The 16725-nt window shown below is 36.6% G+C and overlaps 1 protein-coding gene across 1 annotated transcript; it reads left to right on the top strand.

Annotated features, from left to right (window-relative positions):
• The first annotated feature begins 9093 nt into the window (after positions 1-9093).
• Positions 9094-10849, top strand: LOC103325670 (putative BOI-related E3 ubiquitin-protein ligase 3). Its single transcript, XM_008227846.3, has 3 exons — positions 9094-9449; positions 9555-9936; positions 10062-10849. Exons 1-3 carry the CDS (start codon positions 9394-9396, stop codon positions 10677-10679), a joined length of 1056 nt encoding a protein of 351 aa, XP_008226068.2. The 5' UTR covers positions 9094-9393; the 3' UTR covers positions 10680-10849.
• Positions 10850-16725: the final 5876 nt, after the last annotated feature.

Raw genomic sequence — 16725 nt, 5'->3', positions numbered from 1 at the left:
AAGTCAAAAGCCAAAACTTATAGAGTAACAACCTTTGTGAATACAAGCGACAGTCTTAACTATAAGGGGAGGGGGGTTTCTCACACACACACACTACAACGGTGCCAAGGGAGTTTGAACCTAAGATCTCTAGTCCACAAGTCAAGGCCCTTTTCTACCCGTTGGCAAGTAACAACCTTTGAGTTATGTTTTGACTTTAATTTTTTGTGCATGATCATTAAGAGGTGCATAACTCCCAATTGGGTGTTTCATGTACAAAGATGTTTCTTTTTCTCTTGTTTTCTTTTCAAAGTTACATTAAACACTAACTTTTGAGATTTGAGATGGCTCCATACCTAGTTCTGATGATACCATTCTAATAATCATATATATCTTGCCTATTTTCTGTGAAATTTCTTATATATCAATCAGGTCACTAAACCGCACAGCAAGCACTCACTTCCTCCATCCCTGAAATCCAAATTTGCATAAGCTGTGCAGGAGCATTTCTTGCCCTGGCAAGAATTGGGCCCTGGAAGTGGATTTTGAGGCCTAAGGAGCCTTTTGCCTGGGCCAGGTTGCTCTATTGTTTGTGACTTTTGACATGCATAGGTGTATCCATTTGAGGTAAGATAGAATTAACCTCTACTTTAATTAAATTTAAATATAGTTACTTGTCTGTATATTATCAAACACGCACGTATCCAAAAGCCAATTAATTAAATTAAGAATAGAAAACATCTGATGGTGATTGGCAGATTTAATTACAAAAATATACATATTGTATACCCAAGTTCGAATCCCTCTTTCGGTTAAATTAATTTAGACTAATTATCACTTGTAACAATAAAATAAATTTAAATTAATAAATAATAAATAAAACTTTGACGAGCCATGCCTAAGAGCAACTCCACCCATTTGCCCTTAGAGCCTTTCCACCCGTTCAGCCCGAGGCTAGGGGAAAAAAATGGCTTTCAATGGAGCACCAGCCCGGGGTGTGGGACCCACCTCCTCGGGCTGGCCCAACGCAAGTCTTACCCGATGTCCAAACGAGGGTTATCAGCGCTCTGATTCGCTTCTAAAGATCGCTACAAGACTCACGATTTGATTTTTTTCCTGTTGCCACGTGGCGTGGCTCTCCGATCTGATTTTTTCCTCCAATCCAACGGCAGCCAATTTTTTTGCAATAAAATACTGAAAAAAATTCGGAAAATTTTTTAAAAAATACCCAAAAATTAATGAATTTTTTTATATAAATACCAGCCTTTTTTTATATAATTTATCTGAAATTTGAAATTGAAAATTTTATCCGATTATGAGATATGAATAATATTGACACGTAGGAACCCGAAAATCTTATCCGAAAATATTATCTAAATTAATTATTGAGGTAAAAAAAGTTGTGAATAAAACAAAAAAATGAATAGTAACTGCCCTTAGCAAAGGCAACGGGTGGAAACACAAAATTCGGATTTTGAAATAGCAACCACTATTCACGTGAATAGTGGCTGCCCTAGCTCCCCCCCTTGCCATGGCTAAGGGCAAATGGGTGGAGTTGCTCTTAGCCATGGCAAGGGGGAGGTAGGCAGTCACTATTCACGTGAATAGTGGTTGCCCTTGCAAAATCGAATTTTGTGTTTCCACCCATTGCCCTAGCTAAGGGCAGTTACTATTCATTTTTTTGTTTTATTCACAACTTTATTTACCTCAATAATTAATTTGTATAATATTTTCGGATAAGATTTACGGGTTCCTACGTGTCAAGACTATTCATAATCGGATAAAATTTCGGGATAAGATTTTTTTGTTCAAATTTCGGATTCAAATTTCGGATGAATTTCAAAATTCAAATTTCAGATAAATTTTTGGGTTCAAATTTCGAATGAATTTCAAAATTCAAATTTCGAATGAATTTCAAAAATCAAATTTTAGATAAATTTGGGTTCAAATTTCGGATGAATTTCAAATTTCAAATTTCAGATAAATTTGGGTTCAAATTTTGGATGAATTTCAAATTTCAGATAAGATTTTCATCCAATCAAATCAAGTCACGTGGCATCTTTATCTTGCCAAATTTTTCTATAAAACCAAAGGCTCACCTCATACCTCTCACACCACATCTCTTTGTTGAGAAGTTTCCACCTACTCGACAATGCCATTTCTATACGAGGCGAGTCCGGAATTTTTTAAAATTCGGCATGAATTTTTTTCCACATATGGAAAAATTTCATCTCATTGCCTGTCAAGGGACAATGACAAACTCGGAGCCAAGCCTCACACAAAGAAACATCTTCCATGGTGCTCCACGCCCCTCCGGTTTCAATAGAAGAAGCCATAAAAATAAAATAAAATAAAATTACAAGGTGAAAGAGATGAAAATGTTGAGTGAAGAGTGAAGAAAATGTTGAGTGAAGAGTGAAAAAAATGTTGAGTAATTGTAGAAGTAGAATAAAATGTATGAGAATTGGTGTTGAAAGTGAAGGGTATTTATAGGTATTTATAGGGAAAAAAATCAGAATTTTTTAGGATTTTTTAGTATTTTTTAAAAAATTTGATTTTTTAAAAAATTTCGATTTTTTTTCATAATTTTATTGTCCAAAAATCGCCACCGTTGGATGAATATTTGGAATCAAATCGGAGGGGCGTGCCACGTGTCTTCCACCCGTTGGTGGCGTCGTCGGCCACGTGGGTTCAAATTTTTAACGTTGGCGCGTGCATTGCACGCGCCAGTAAAAATTTGAATTGCGCGCGACGACGCCACCGACGTCGTCATGACGTCACCCCACCGCGTTTTGGACCTGGGCGGAAGTTGCCTTGGGCCAGCCCGGGTTGGTGGGTCCCACCCAGGCTAGGCTGCACCGTTGGAACCGCTCTAATAGTGGGGCTCAAGCCAATTGGACTTAACCGTTTGGACTTGGGCCAGTTATAGGTCATAAGCCCACTTTAACCTTTAAGAAGTCTCTGGATGAATAATAGCCCAAATATAAAGTCTCTGCTGGACGACAAAGAAAGAAAGAATGTTCAGAAAAACCATGAATCTAGTGAAGTCTAGGAAACCACAAAATCTTTTGTGTAGAAACAAATTTGTAAGTGCGTGGATAACTAGTGTGTTTAAACACTTAACATGAAAGTGCTTTTATGCTTTAATAAAAGCACTTATTAAGGACACATTACTTTTTTTTCTTCTTTTTTTTCTTTCTCTTGGTAAATTGCACATGACATCTTGGGTTTTTTACACAAGTGATATTGGGGAAGGAGAGATTTGAACACATGATGTCGGGTGCAAAAGTAACTGTTCTTAATCACTTGAGATTTGCAACATCTTGGTTTTAAACTTGGCCACTTAATTCTAATACAAACAGTAAAATATGCCTTGTCAAGGGCAAGGGTTTAGGTATACTTGCAATTTAATGGACAAAAGTTTGTAGCAAAGCAAGAGATGCTATGCTATGCATGCAGCTTCCTTTCCAGATATAAAATTCTTACCATCGAAGCAATATTGGTGCTTTGACCATATGATCATAATAATTTCTTCTTTGCTTTTTGTATATAACCTTACTCTTGAAGTCTTCCAAAATCTGAAAACAGGTGAAAAGAATAACTTTTTCATTTATTATTATTATTTATATTTATTTAATTAAAAAAATAGTTGTTTTGTGAACTGACAATGCAGAGTCCTTGTTATGGTTGAGGCCTACACATTATTATGGGTGACGGGTGGAGAGGTAGTATCCATTGGGACAAGTATCTCTGTATTGAATTTGTGAATGCATTAACAATTTAATGTGAAATTGACTTGTCCTAAAGTTGGAGGAGAGGAAGGATGTATTGAAATGCACATGGAGAGACATTTAAGCCTGGCAGGCAAACAAACACCATGACAAGAAAGAAAAAAATACAGAGAGAGAAAGAAAGAGATGATGCATTGGGAAATGTAATCTCTGTTTGAGCAGAGCAGAGAGGGAGATCCACCATTGTTAATCTTTTTCCCACTTCTTTCTTTCTTTGCATGTGTCTCATTGAATGTGGGAAATTTCGTTCTTACTTTATTATGAGGGTAAATTTCAGCTGGTTGTAAAAATCACATTCTGTTGAACTACAAGTGGTAAAAAAAAAAAAATTATAAATAATGACATGCCATGATGCCACATGAGTTTACTGGGTACTGCAGATTGATGGACACCAGTAGAATCATGCAGTGGGTCCAGGGCTGCAAAAGGGACCCACCCTGCAGGTGGCCCCATGAATGAATGCCACTTCTCCCTCACTTTCCCCCCAACCAAACGGTCAAATTTCACTTTGGCAGAAGGAAGGAGAGAGAGAGAGATATATAGATATATATAAAGCTGACATCTTTCCAAGCATCCTGAGCACAAGTAAGGTATGTTTCCAATACAAGAAATAATGATAGCCCGTCAGAGACCCAGCAGCAGATGCAGCAAGCATCATACTTAGTTGTCATAACAATTGCAGCACAAATGGGAAAGTGTCCTTTTATTATTTTAGCTTTGCTCTCTCTCTCTCTCTCCTCTCTCCTCTCTCCTCTCTCTCTCTCATGCATGAGCAAAAACGAGTTTGGTTGTATTTATGTATATTGTTTGTTATGTTGACAGAGACGAATGGAAGTGAGAAATATTCAAGTATGGTTGGTTTTATATGTGTTGTTGGGGTGATGAATGAGATTCCCGAAAAGGAAAAACAAAGCTGTAAAGATAGAGAAAGAGAGTGAGAGATTCTTCATAATGTGAGAGTTTAAAAGGGTGGAGATCACATGTAGAATATAACACCAACTTTAAGTTTGAATGGAAGAAAAGATAAATAAAGAACAAAACCAATTAAAAATAAAGAAAGAAAAAAATACACTAGATATATATATATATATATATATCCCCACAAGTCGTGGTGCAAAAAACAATTTGCCCCTTAAAAGGTGGTGAAGCACAAACAAAACACACATGATTCCCCATGTGTGTGTATATATATATCTTCTTTTTCTTTTTCTTTTTCTAATTTATCATGATAGCATAGCATGCCTCGAGTAATCTTGGCCGTCCAATTTAGTATCTTTTTTTTTTTGTTTTCTACTTTTTATTACTTTTTGATATATGCTTTATAGATTTCGGTAGTGGTTAAACCAAAGCATGGTCGATGCAGTTGGGTTGATGTGGGCAATAATAGAGCCAGAATGAAAGAGAAAGGTGAGGCAAGGTTAAGAAGAGGGAATCACTCTCTATGCTCTACTTTTTTTCGTTTTTTTTTCCATCTACCTTCTCCTTTGGTAGTGGCATCTTTCTCCATCTCTTTCATGAAGTTTCGAAGCAATTGTGTATGATCGAATTCTAGGTTAATGAGTTACTAGATCAAGAATAGATATTCAAAAATATAATGTTGTATTGTTAAATAGCCTTGTATTCCTCGTAGATATCTGAATGTACGACTTGTATTCCTCTCAATAACTCGGTTATTCAAGTAAATATTCGAAAAGAGAAAAATCGAATACTGTTTTAGAGTTAAGAATAAATACTTTAATAACCAATTGAGTTATAAGTCGGTTTGCTTCTTCTGGATCATAATAATAACAAAACCAAAACTATGTTCATAAATTTGTGGTCCAACAATTTTATAAGCATACTCTAGTGGTTGTTTGTTGAGCAACTTGAAATGCCAAGGGGAACTTGGAAAGATCGAAGATGATGGGGATACGATATGCTCAATATTATTATTAATGCCTTGTGAGTCTGTCTGTCCGTACGGCCTTTGCTATCCCATGCAACATTACATCCTACGAAAGAGGGTATGCTATTAGTTTAATAACCCTACCCATGTGGGGGTTGTGTGCGTGTGTGAAACTTAAGAGACTGACTAAACAAGATTAGTTGTTAATAATGCAGTCATTAAAGGAAATTTAAATAATAAAAAACAAGAGGTAAAAAAAAGTGGTTAATAATGTCAGGTTATGCCTCCTCAAATCTTCCGCAAATGAGATTTTGTAGGATCAACTTGCGGAACCCTAGTTGGCCACTGAATTAATTAACCTTAATGGCAAAGCTTTTGCTCACTAATTAAATGACAGATCTACTTGTCATTTTGTCTCCTTGATTGAAGCTATACTTTTCCCACCCCATCGCGTAATTAAAAACTAATAATAACAATAATAAATAAATAAATAACTAGTTGCTTAATCGGAATACATTTTGCCTTGAGAATATCGTAGTTATTTTACAATTGTGGGTGGCTATATATGCACTCGAATAAAATAATTTCAACATGTTAATTTAATTTATTGGAAAGGTACGATGATAATATCGAATTAATAACAAGAGAGAGAGAGAGAGAGAGAGAGAGAGAGAGAGAGATTAGGGCAGCAAACAATGCATGTGGAGACAAATTAAGTATTTGGGAAATTAAGCATGCTGGAAGTTTGTAACATTTATTTTTCATCGGCTTAGAAGAAAGGTGGCAAGATCTAGGTGATGTTGGTGGGTGCATTTTGGAGGACGAGCGGGGGGTGAGACAGATTGGGATTTTAAATCAATGTTTATTTTCTTTTATGAAAATACCTTGTGGTGTAACATGTATTGTTTGATAGCGTATTACGTATTACAATATCTAAATTGTATGTTAAAAACTTATAACATGAAATACGTTTTAACTTGACTACAAAACACGCCACTCATTATTATATGATGTACGTGTTAAAATACATTATATGAGAAATTATAAAATAAACTTTTATTTTGAACTTGTGCTTTTCTTTAGGGTCAACATCGTGACCAGCAACGAATTAAATTGTATCCTCAGTCCAATCTTAGCAGCAAAGTTTTATTTTTCTAATTTACAATTATATGTGGAAAATCAAACCCAAGCAATCTCAGGGAAAGTGTGACCCGGATAAGACTGACATTGCATCAAACTTTATCCACAGTTTTCTCTTGGACAAACCAACACTTGTACATATTCATATACTAATATCAGAACGTGAACTTTGAAAATTATAAATTAGTTGGGATTGATTGGCATGCTGTCAAATTTAGATTTGGTCAAGGTGCATGCATCAAATGGAGGGAAAATTCATTTGCAAGAAATTAGGCTCCAAATATGGGAGTCCATCAAAACGACATCAAAAACGAGACTTCCTAAATTCCATCTAAGAAACGGAAATATTTTCATTGATTTTATATATTTTCTTTAAGTTTGAGATAAGCTCAAATTTCATTTTTTTTGGGTCAAGGACTAAATAAAAAAATCAATTATTGCTCTTCACTCACCTGGAAACATATATAAATGGACGAACAATTAATTAATTAATTAGTGTAGTGATTTGCAGTAATTGCTTTTGAATTCAAGCCCTAACATCCGTATAATGTGTATAATACATCATCACTTTTCTCGATAAGAAAAGGTCATAAATTTGGAGAGGTCAATAATAATGAACACCAATAATGCTTGTCCTCAAACAGCTGAGAGGTCAATAATAATGAGCGTTCCAAAACTAGAGACTACGTTTTCAAGAAAGTACTCAATAAAACGATGAAATTATGCTATCAACTTGATGTGGCACCACGAAATATTGAATATCTTTTAAGTATTTTTATTGGTTTTCACTTGAAATTTGAAGTTTTAGATTGATTAGGCAGCCTGGCCCATACCAAAAATAGATAGATTATAAGAAACTACCACCGCAGCTTGAGTATTTATCATCCAAGCGTGCCCTATAGAGACGTAAACATTATGATCTATAGATATGTGGATCAGAATCTGTAACACACACTTTGATGCAATGCAAGGCTGTATGTGAAGTCCATCGTATCGTCTGTGCATGTACGTAGACATATCGAAAATTACATGAAATTCTATAATACCGTATATTGCAAAGTAAATTTAACATTGATATATATATTTTATATCGTATCTGTTGGAAATCAACGTCTTTCATTTCTTGCACACGCATATAACAATACACGTGTGCATTATAGACGTGTCCATGTACGCGTGTGCATTATAGACGTGTCCGTGTCGATTTCATTTCTTGCAAATTAATTAACAGCTAACAATTATCCATGTGCACATAAAACATAAGATGAATTAGGAGGTCGGAGGGGAGTGACCGTGGAGCAGCAAAACACTTTTCTTTTTTTGGTAGATGAGTGCAATAAAAAGGGGGCTGAGGCCAGGTGGCAGAAACAGTCCAAAGCTAAACCAAACAAAACGAAACGTATCCATGCGATGCGCATGAAGAAGAGTGTAGGCTGTAGCTCTCGCCAAAAGTAAACCACCTGCCAAATGGACCAGCCTCCCAAGGGTACCACCGTACTCATCATCATCAACACCAACCCCAACGGCCATTAATATTTATTATTATGAAAATAAATAAATAAATAAATAAATATTCCTTTTTTATTATTACACGTTGTTTTATTTTTAACTTCGTGTTTTGACAAAAGTTCGCCTTCGGTGGTCCCCACAAGTCCACGCTGGCCCCTCGCACGTGTTCGGAGTGGATCAGCCTTTGTCATGTTCCCCGCCTACCCGGCCCCACACGTGCAGCAGCAGTTGCTGTTGCGAATTCACTGAATTTATGAGAAAAGCCCTCCGTAGGGGTGATTTGGCGTTTGGATTGTAGCCGTGCCTACGTGGCGGCCCCTGGCAGGCCCCAGTCGGCAAACTGCTGCGTGGCAGATGCCCACAATGTCAGTCTTCATCACTCTCTTTCTCTCTCCTCCTTTTTTTATTTTCGTTTAATTAATAGAAGTAAATAGTAATTAAATATTTTTCCAGGGAACAAAGGAAAAAACAGATACGGTAAAAGACTCCGCGCCCGTGTTACGGATATGCCCCTGGGGAATTGCTGGAATTACTGGAATTACGGACTGACCGGATATCTGTTACGGTTTTGGTTACAAATTATGAGTCAAGTAAAATACGGAAGGGTCTTTCTGGTAACCGCATCCCAGAATAGACAAAACGGTCAAAACCCCATCTCTTTCTCTCTTTACTCTATACCTTTTATCTTTACTCTCTCTCTCTCTAAACTTTTTTTTTAATAATTATTTTCTGTCTCTAAACCAAACCAAACCCTAAATAAACCCACCATCAGCCTTGCCACCTCTACTGCATGCCCTTTTGTTCATTTCCTCCTCACACTTGTTCTCTCTCTCTCTCTCTCTCTCTCTTCCTATCTTCCCTCCTCTTAAAAAGCACCAAAAACCAATAAAACCAAGCCCAAACAAGAACCACTACCAAACTATAACGCATATATACACATATCGACACTGCAAATTTCATAGGTATCAACCGAGACAGAGAAAGAGAGAACCCACAAAACGCTACACAGAAAGAAAAGCAGAACAGAAAAGAAAAACGCCTGCTCTGCTCTGCTCTCCTTTCTTCCTTTTGCTCATCATCAATCAATCCATGGCTGTTGAAGCTCGGCATCTCAATCTCTTCCCTTCCCAGCTCATACCCAACAGGTATGTACTCGTCTTCTTCATCTTTATCTCTGGATATGGGCATATGGGTTTGCTGAGTTCGTGTTTTGGTGCATTAAATTGATGGGGTTGGTGCGATTTTTACAGGGAAATGATGAACCCAATACAAGGAAACACAAATCTGTACAGTGCCCATATTGGGTACGGGGTGCCATTATCAACTGGAGGGGTGGCTACAGAGGCTCTGCTGCCGACCTACAACTCTGTGATCACGGATTCGATAATGCCTCCGAAGACCTCAACAACCGCAGCCATGAAATCCGATAGCGGCCTCACCTACAACGTCCCTATTAGTCTACCAAGAAAGCGGTCCAGAGACTCCATTAACAACATCAGCCCTCCCTTCTCATACCCAACTGCTCCGGCTAATTACAAGAACTCATGCGGGCCTTTCTCTTTTCTCGGCGAGGACATTTCTCTGCGCATACAACAAGAGCAATTCGACATCGACCGTCTCATTTCTCAACATGTACGTACCAAATACAGAGCAACGAAAACTATGCGATTTGGTGTCTTCTTTTTTTTTTTTTCTTGATGGGTATTTTCATTTTTCATTTTATTGATTTGGGTTTTTCTTGTTTTGGGATTTTGTAGATGGAAAAGGTGAGATTGGAGGTCGAGGAGAAGAGGAAGAGGCAAGCAAGGAGAATAATGGAGGCCATAGAGGTTGGGATGGCGAAGAGGCTCAGAGCCAAAGAGGAAGAGATTGAGAAAATCGGGAAACTGAATTGGGCTCTGGAAGAGAAGGTCAAGTCTCTGTGCCTAGAGAATCAAATATGGCGCGACCTGGCTCAGACCAACGAGGCCACCGCCAATGCTCTCCGCACAAACCTAGAACAGGTCCTGGCTCATCATCAGGTCAAGGAAGAACACCAAAATGACGCCGCCGCTCTCATGGACGACGCGCAGTCGTGCTGCGGAAGCTGCGGCGGAGACGAGGTTCAAAACGACGGCGTCGTGGGTTTAGACGGGTGGCGCACGGTGAAGGGTACTACTAGTACTACTGAGGGTCACCGCGGGGAGGAAGGTACAAGCGGGCGATGCGGGTCGAATACAAGTAGGTGGTGCAGGAATTGCGGGAAGGAAGAGGCCTGCGTTTTGCTTTTGCCGTGTAGGCACCTTTGCTTGTGTACGGTATGCGGATCATCGCTCCACACTTGCCCCATCTGTAAATCCACCAAGAACGCTAGTGTGCATGTGAACATGGCTTAGATCAATTTTCACCAACACCACCACCAAAAAAAAAAAAGACAAGAAAAACAGGAATTTTCATGAATAGAAATTTGTTTCATCCCAGTTTTGTCTAAATTTCTTTCTTTTTTTAAAATTTTCTTTTTCTTGTAAGTAACTAATTTCTTTTTTAATTATGCCTTTTGGGTTCATGATGTGTGTTTCAAATGCTTGCATTAAGGCAAAGTTACTGCAGTTGGAATTCAATTACTGTATATCAATTGCCAATTAGAGAGGAAAGGAATAGGGTGAATTCGAATACCCGAACTTTCGATATAAAAGATAACCGCTCGTAACCACATGAATTACAATGCTCCTGTAATGCTAGTTAAATTAGCCCATTATTTGGCTTTTTGTGTTTATAAATTGGTCTCTAATGAAATTAGCCTTTTTTTTTTTTTTTGGGGTGCTAAAATTAGTTCAGGATAGAAAAATGGACAGCACGGCGCATGTTAGCACGGGAGCAGCGCAGGTTAGCGGGGGTTGTTCAGGTTTAAGGCTGAAAGGCGGATGTGTGTGTGTACGTATTTATAATATAATGGTGGGGACCGATGACGGGCGACGTGATATGTATTTGTCTTTCTGGGGGTGGGTCCCACGGCGCATCTACCCCTCTTCTGCTTGCTGCTGTTGCTAGTCTCTCTTTATAGACCAACTAGGTAACACGAACGGTGGGGCGTTTCGTACACGCGTGAGCTTAGAAGCGTGGGGTCAACGAAAGAGAGAGAAAGCGACAGGTGTGAGGCAAAAGCTGACACGTCGGACGCGCGCGCAAATGTTGCTGTGGCTCAGCAGCAGCACTCATCGCTGCCTGCAAACGGCCACTATTTCTGAAAAAGTTAAAATATAAATAAATAAATAATGAAAAAAGGTGATATAAATAAATAAATAAAAATAAAAATCAGGGAAAAGGACGAAAAGGTCCAAGTCTGGTGGCAACATCACTGCAGCACTGGCAGTCTCTCTCTCTCTTTCCCACCAATTACTATAACTATTGGCAGTATATTTGTTGCGTAACCGAGACGACGACGTATTAGCAGAAATATCGTGCAATGGGGCACAACAATAAAAACTGTTGGGATTCCCGACGCCTGGTGGGGTGGTGGTTGGGCGAGGCGTGTCCTACGCACGTTACTATGCACCTCTCTTTGGTCGCTTTCAAATGGGTACAATTTATATATATCAACACAATCACAAATGCCCCTTATTATTTTACTATTTTATTTTTTGATATTTTAACCTAGGAATTTTAGGGTAGGGGTAAAGAAGAAGAAAGGTTGGTGGTTTGAAGGTGGCCTGGCTTAGTTTGGAAGGTGAAGCAGTGAAGGGAAATGAATGAGGTTTGTGCTGAATCTGGCAATGCAAGGCAATTGGGTTTTTGGGTAAATTTGGTACAAATCGTCCTTTCGCCGGCACAGTAGATTTTACAACATTACAATAAAAAAATGGTAGTAATGTCAAGTCTAGTTCTATATAGCTCAATGAGGTCATGGATTCGATCTGATCCGATTCGAGTAATATCTTCAAACAACTTTATCTTATGTGTTATATTATCATGCATTTTACCGTCTGAAAACTACTCACACGGGCATAGACAACTGACCTTAGAAAATATTCATTAACATGTTCTAGACATTTTGGAAAAGTAATTGAAAATATGAGGGTGTATTTGGAGGAACGTGAGGGGCACGTGATGTGTGGTCGTGTGTTTCCTTTTCAAGATGTGGGGAAAACAAAGTCAAATGATAAGATAAGCAGTGTGGTGTGGTGATTCTCATCTAGGCATCTTGGGATGAATAAATTTGTGAATTCATTCTCACTCACACCAGTCACCTCCCTTTGTGGGACTTGGAAGTTATGTTCCCATTATTTAATTAATCACAAATATTTATATCAAACAGAAAAAAAAATTATAAAAAAAAAAAAAAAAGTGGGGCTTTGATTGATAACTGGGGTCCTACCAGATAAAAGAATCAAAATCAAAATCAAAGTATGCAATTACGTATCTCAATGGAAAAATAGATGCACTACGCAGCCTTACATTGAATTCAAATAATTAATTTTTATTTATTTATATAAATATAGGGTTAATTTAATCAAAATCTATCATTGACCTAAATCGGAATCCCAAATATTTTTTTTAAATTTTAATTTTATTACAATTTGACTATGAATTACCATACTTTCTAAAAATGACTATGAATCTTCGACATGTAATGTTCGTTATTTATTTATTTATTTACGGCTATTTACACGAAAAAAGATTTATAATAAAAAAGAAATTGGTATGTAATTTGAAAAAAGGTTGAAATTATAAAAAAATCCAACACCCAAAATACTTTATAAACACACCCAAAACCCATTTATAATAAAAAAGAAATTGGTATGTAATTCGTATTCTAGAAACGCAATCAATCCAGTAGAATTGTGAAAACGAGGAGTCAATAATAACAAAATAGGTTTCAATCATCCAATATTGGAAATCGTTGGCTAAATCAAAGGCGTAAACGACATAGGGCCAAAACGATAAGGCTAAGAAAGGGTCAATATTTATTAAATTTTTTTAATTTTGTTTGAGTCACATAAAACAATCAACTTCAGACCAACAAAACAAAAACAAAAAAACAATAGACATATTTATTGCTAACAATAGTGCCGTCGACCTTTGGACAATAATTTTCTCAAATTTTTTGTCTTCGGGGAAAAGGAGATGAGAGAAAAAGAGAAAAAAAGACAAGTTTAAAATAGACATTGCATAGCCTTTTCTTCTTGTTCTTTGAGTCGACTAAAGGCAATAGACTTACAAAATGAATAGTTTGGGGTAGTTGTTGGAATGCTACAAGATATAGGTAGTCATAATCAAGTTAATGACTATTTGGTTTAGTCGTGCTTAGTTTTAGACTTCATTAGAGAGATTTTGAGTTCAAATCTCGTGTACTGTATTTATTAAATAAGACAAAGTAACCCTATTTAAAATAGATAAGTTTGAATAATCAACAACTAACAAAAGAGGATGGGAGGCCAAGATTGTAGGTGATTGATGGAATACCTATACGATGGGCAAGCACATTAATTTACTTTGGTGTTCATTTTTCATAAGATACAACATTTATTTGCTTCTTCTTTTTTCTTCGTTTTAGTGATACTCAAATATATCGAGTGTAAGGAAAATAGCGAAAGTAAGTAAAGATTTTTTGGGTAAAAGTAAAGACTTTTGTTATGCGTGTGGGTGAAGGTACTTCTAACTAAAGGTATAAGTCTTCCTTGTGTTTGTATTTTTTTGAAGTCAACTCAGAATTCTTCTCTCTCTTTTTTGTTGTCAAACTGCTAGAAATTCATTCACTTCCCATAAATGTCTATGATCCGGTGCTAAAGGTCAAAAGATTCAAGCATTTGGACATGATTTAGGTTCATGGATTATGATCTAAGTTTGGAGCAAGTGCTTAGAGCTTAGTGTTACAGGCTTGAGGCCTAGGGTTAAGGGTTTGAGATGCAAGTTTAGGGCTCTCATCCTAGGTTTAGCGTCCAAGGTCTAGGGTCAACCGGTCATGTTTCAATGCTCGAGATATGTGACATTGTGATTGTAATAGTTCCAAGCTATAATATTCTTTGTTACCAAGATTCGAGTTAAGGGATTCAAATTTCGCTTTCAAGATTTATTGATTAGACTTGATTTTCAAAGTCTAGTGTAAAACTTTTTATATACAATCTTACTACAAAAACTTGCAACACGTGTTATATTTCAAATGAAAAATATCTTCTTATCGCAACAACTCATGAATTCAATTTGAGCCCTAAAATATTTGCCGTCAATTTAGGAATGAAAACTTGATACGTCTCAAAATTGGGAAGACTTGTAGATATAATATATCATCAACTTAGGCATCATCTCCAATAATGCTAGTAATCTTCACACTTTATTTTTTTTAAGAATCACGCAGGCTATCCCTTTTCTCCAACACTTATTATTAATAGTATTAAAATATCAAAAATATAAAAAATAAATATAAAATTATGATAGCTCCAAGAATAATAATAACAAAAGGTAATATTAAAAGGTGGCCAAATTGTTCAGATGTGTTATTATTTTCTATCCCATTCAAAGCAACCAAATCAAACTTCAAATTTGTCCTACTAATGGGCCAATTAGAAACCATATGTCCTATTTGAGGGGCACCATAATAAAAATATTATTATTTTATAAAAAAGTTTTGGGTCCCACCAAAAAAAAAGAAAAAAAAGAGAGGTGCAAACAGCCAAAATTAGCATTTAATGAGGAGGGTAACAAAAGACATCACAAAATAATGGGAGATTTTGTTTGTAGGATTGGATCTTTGGGCCCACAAATGGGCCCCCACCAAGATCAGGACCCTCTGTCCCTTTACGACCAGCATGCCATCTACAACACGCGAATCTGATTCCCACCCAGTTCTGTTTCCCTTCCCTTGTTTATATAAATTTAAATTAATCTATCTTAATCTCGCTTAGTGAATTGATTAAGTGTTGATGATTTAGATTAGTTGGGTTGGGTTCCCTATCAGCATAAATTATTGCCATCATAAGTCGGATATTTTTCTATTGACTAGTTTTTGTGATAATGATGTCTTACTTTAATAATGAAAGACCTTTTAATTGTTTGTTTTATTGGGCAATTGGATGGACTTAAGCCAAATTTAAAAAGGTGTTTCTACCTAGGAATCTAATCAAAAGCTAGGGAACGTTGTACCTAAAAAAACAGAGAGGAGAAATTATGCTTTTTTTGATGTGTATTCAAAAAGATTTATCTCTTTCTGACTCGGGGTGACAACAACAACCACTATGACCGCTAATCGACATAATTTTGGATATGAAAAACTTGACGCCATTGATCGGCCTGCATTTGAACACATATACTTGAATTTAATTATCCAATAACATAACGTGTCACTACTTTTACAGTTGATTAATTTTTTAAGAAAAATAGATAGAACATTTTAACTCAATGACAAGAATATAAACCTAATTGAACATTTTAAACAATTGGGTTTTCCTTTCTTGTTGTAGTTTTGTATGTATGTTCAAGTTGGAATTCCCAAAGGCATCCATAATCTATACTTGGGCAGATACACGTAACTTATGGCCAAATTTTGTTGACCTTATTAACCCAAAATTAATTGAATCCTTATCTCATCATCTAGGGGTTTCTAGTCTCTTCCACACCTTTTTTTAAAAATTATATATATATTTTTATATATAATTTTTAAAAAATTTTTCTAGTTAGGCTAAGTTTGTCTTCTTTTCAAACCCAAATATATAGTTTGTACTTGCATATATCATAAAATAAACATTTGGTTGTACTTGTATATGATTTTATTGAGTGTATATGCATTCCATGGCATCCACATGCAATTTATTTGGCCAAGAAATTGACCAATTTGTTGGATATGACGACTCCTTTTGTCCAATTGAAAAAATAACAAAAACCCATTTGGCGTATGCATTTGTAATTTGTCCAGAAGAATATGTAAGCACATTTGGTGAAATTTCAATGGCGATTGCCAGTTGGGTTTTCATCAAAGAAAAAACATTAGGTCACCCTCAAAGCTATGTCATATGCCCATCCTTTTTCGTTGCCTTTGGGAAGACAAATGAAAAATGTCAGAGAAAGCTGATTGTTTAAAATGAAAAGAAAATGGGAAAGGAAGATTGCCCGTGCTTGAATCATGGAAAGATGGCTAGAGGGCAACTAACTTTGGCAACCACAATAAACTTTCAGCTAATAATTTTCTTGACCTCAAAGTGGGGGAGAATTGAGCAAATTAATATTGGTGTAGGGGTTGGTCTAAGTCTTAGCTTAGTATGGGGTTAATTATAGATTAAGTAATTCGATCATATTGCTTGCTTCATCTGACAGCAAATTAACTTCTTGTTCTTGTTTTCTTTTAGTTTGTTACAAAGGTGGCCGAAAAAATAGAGAATTCGAACTCTAGTATTGAATGTGGACTCTCTACCACTAGAGCTATGAGTACATAGAACACCCCGCTACACA

This window comes from Prunus mume, linkage group LG3 (genome assembly GCF_029339155.1).
Source record: "Prunus mume cultivar Tortuosa linkage group LG3, ASM2933915v1, whole genome shotgun sequence".
NCBI classification, from domain to species: domain Eukaryota; kingdom Viridiplantae; phylum Streptophyta; class Magnoliopsida; order Rosales; family Rosaceae; genus Prunus; species Prunus mume.
This window is presented reverse-complemented; position numbering and strand designations above follow the sequence as displayed.

Coding starts and splice junctions, on each gene's coding strand:
- LOC103325670 (XM_008227846.3), top strand. CDS start 9,394: ATGGCTGTTGAAGCTCGGCATCTCAATCTCTTCCCTTCCCAGCTCATA. Junction 9,450..9,554: donor TCCCAGCTCATACCCAACAG/GTATGTACTCGT, acceptor CGATTTTTACAG/GGAAATGATGAACCCAATAC. Junction 9,937..10,061: donor ACCGTCTCATTTCTCAACAT/GTACGTACCAAA, acceptor GGGATTTTGTAG/ATGGAAAAGGTGAGATTGGA.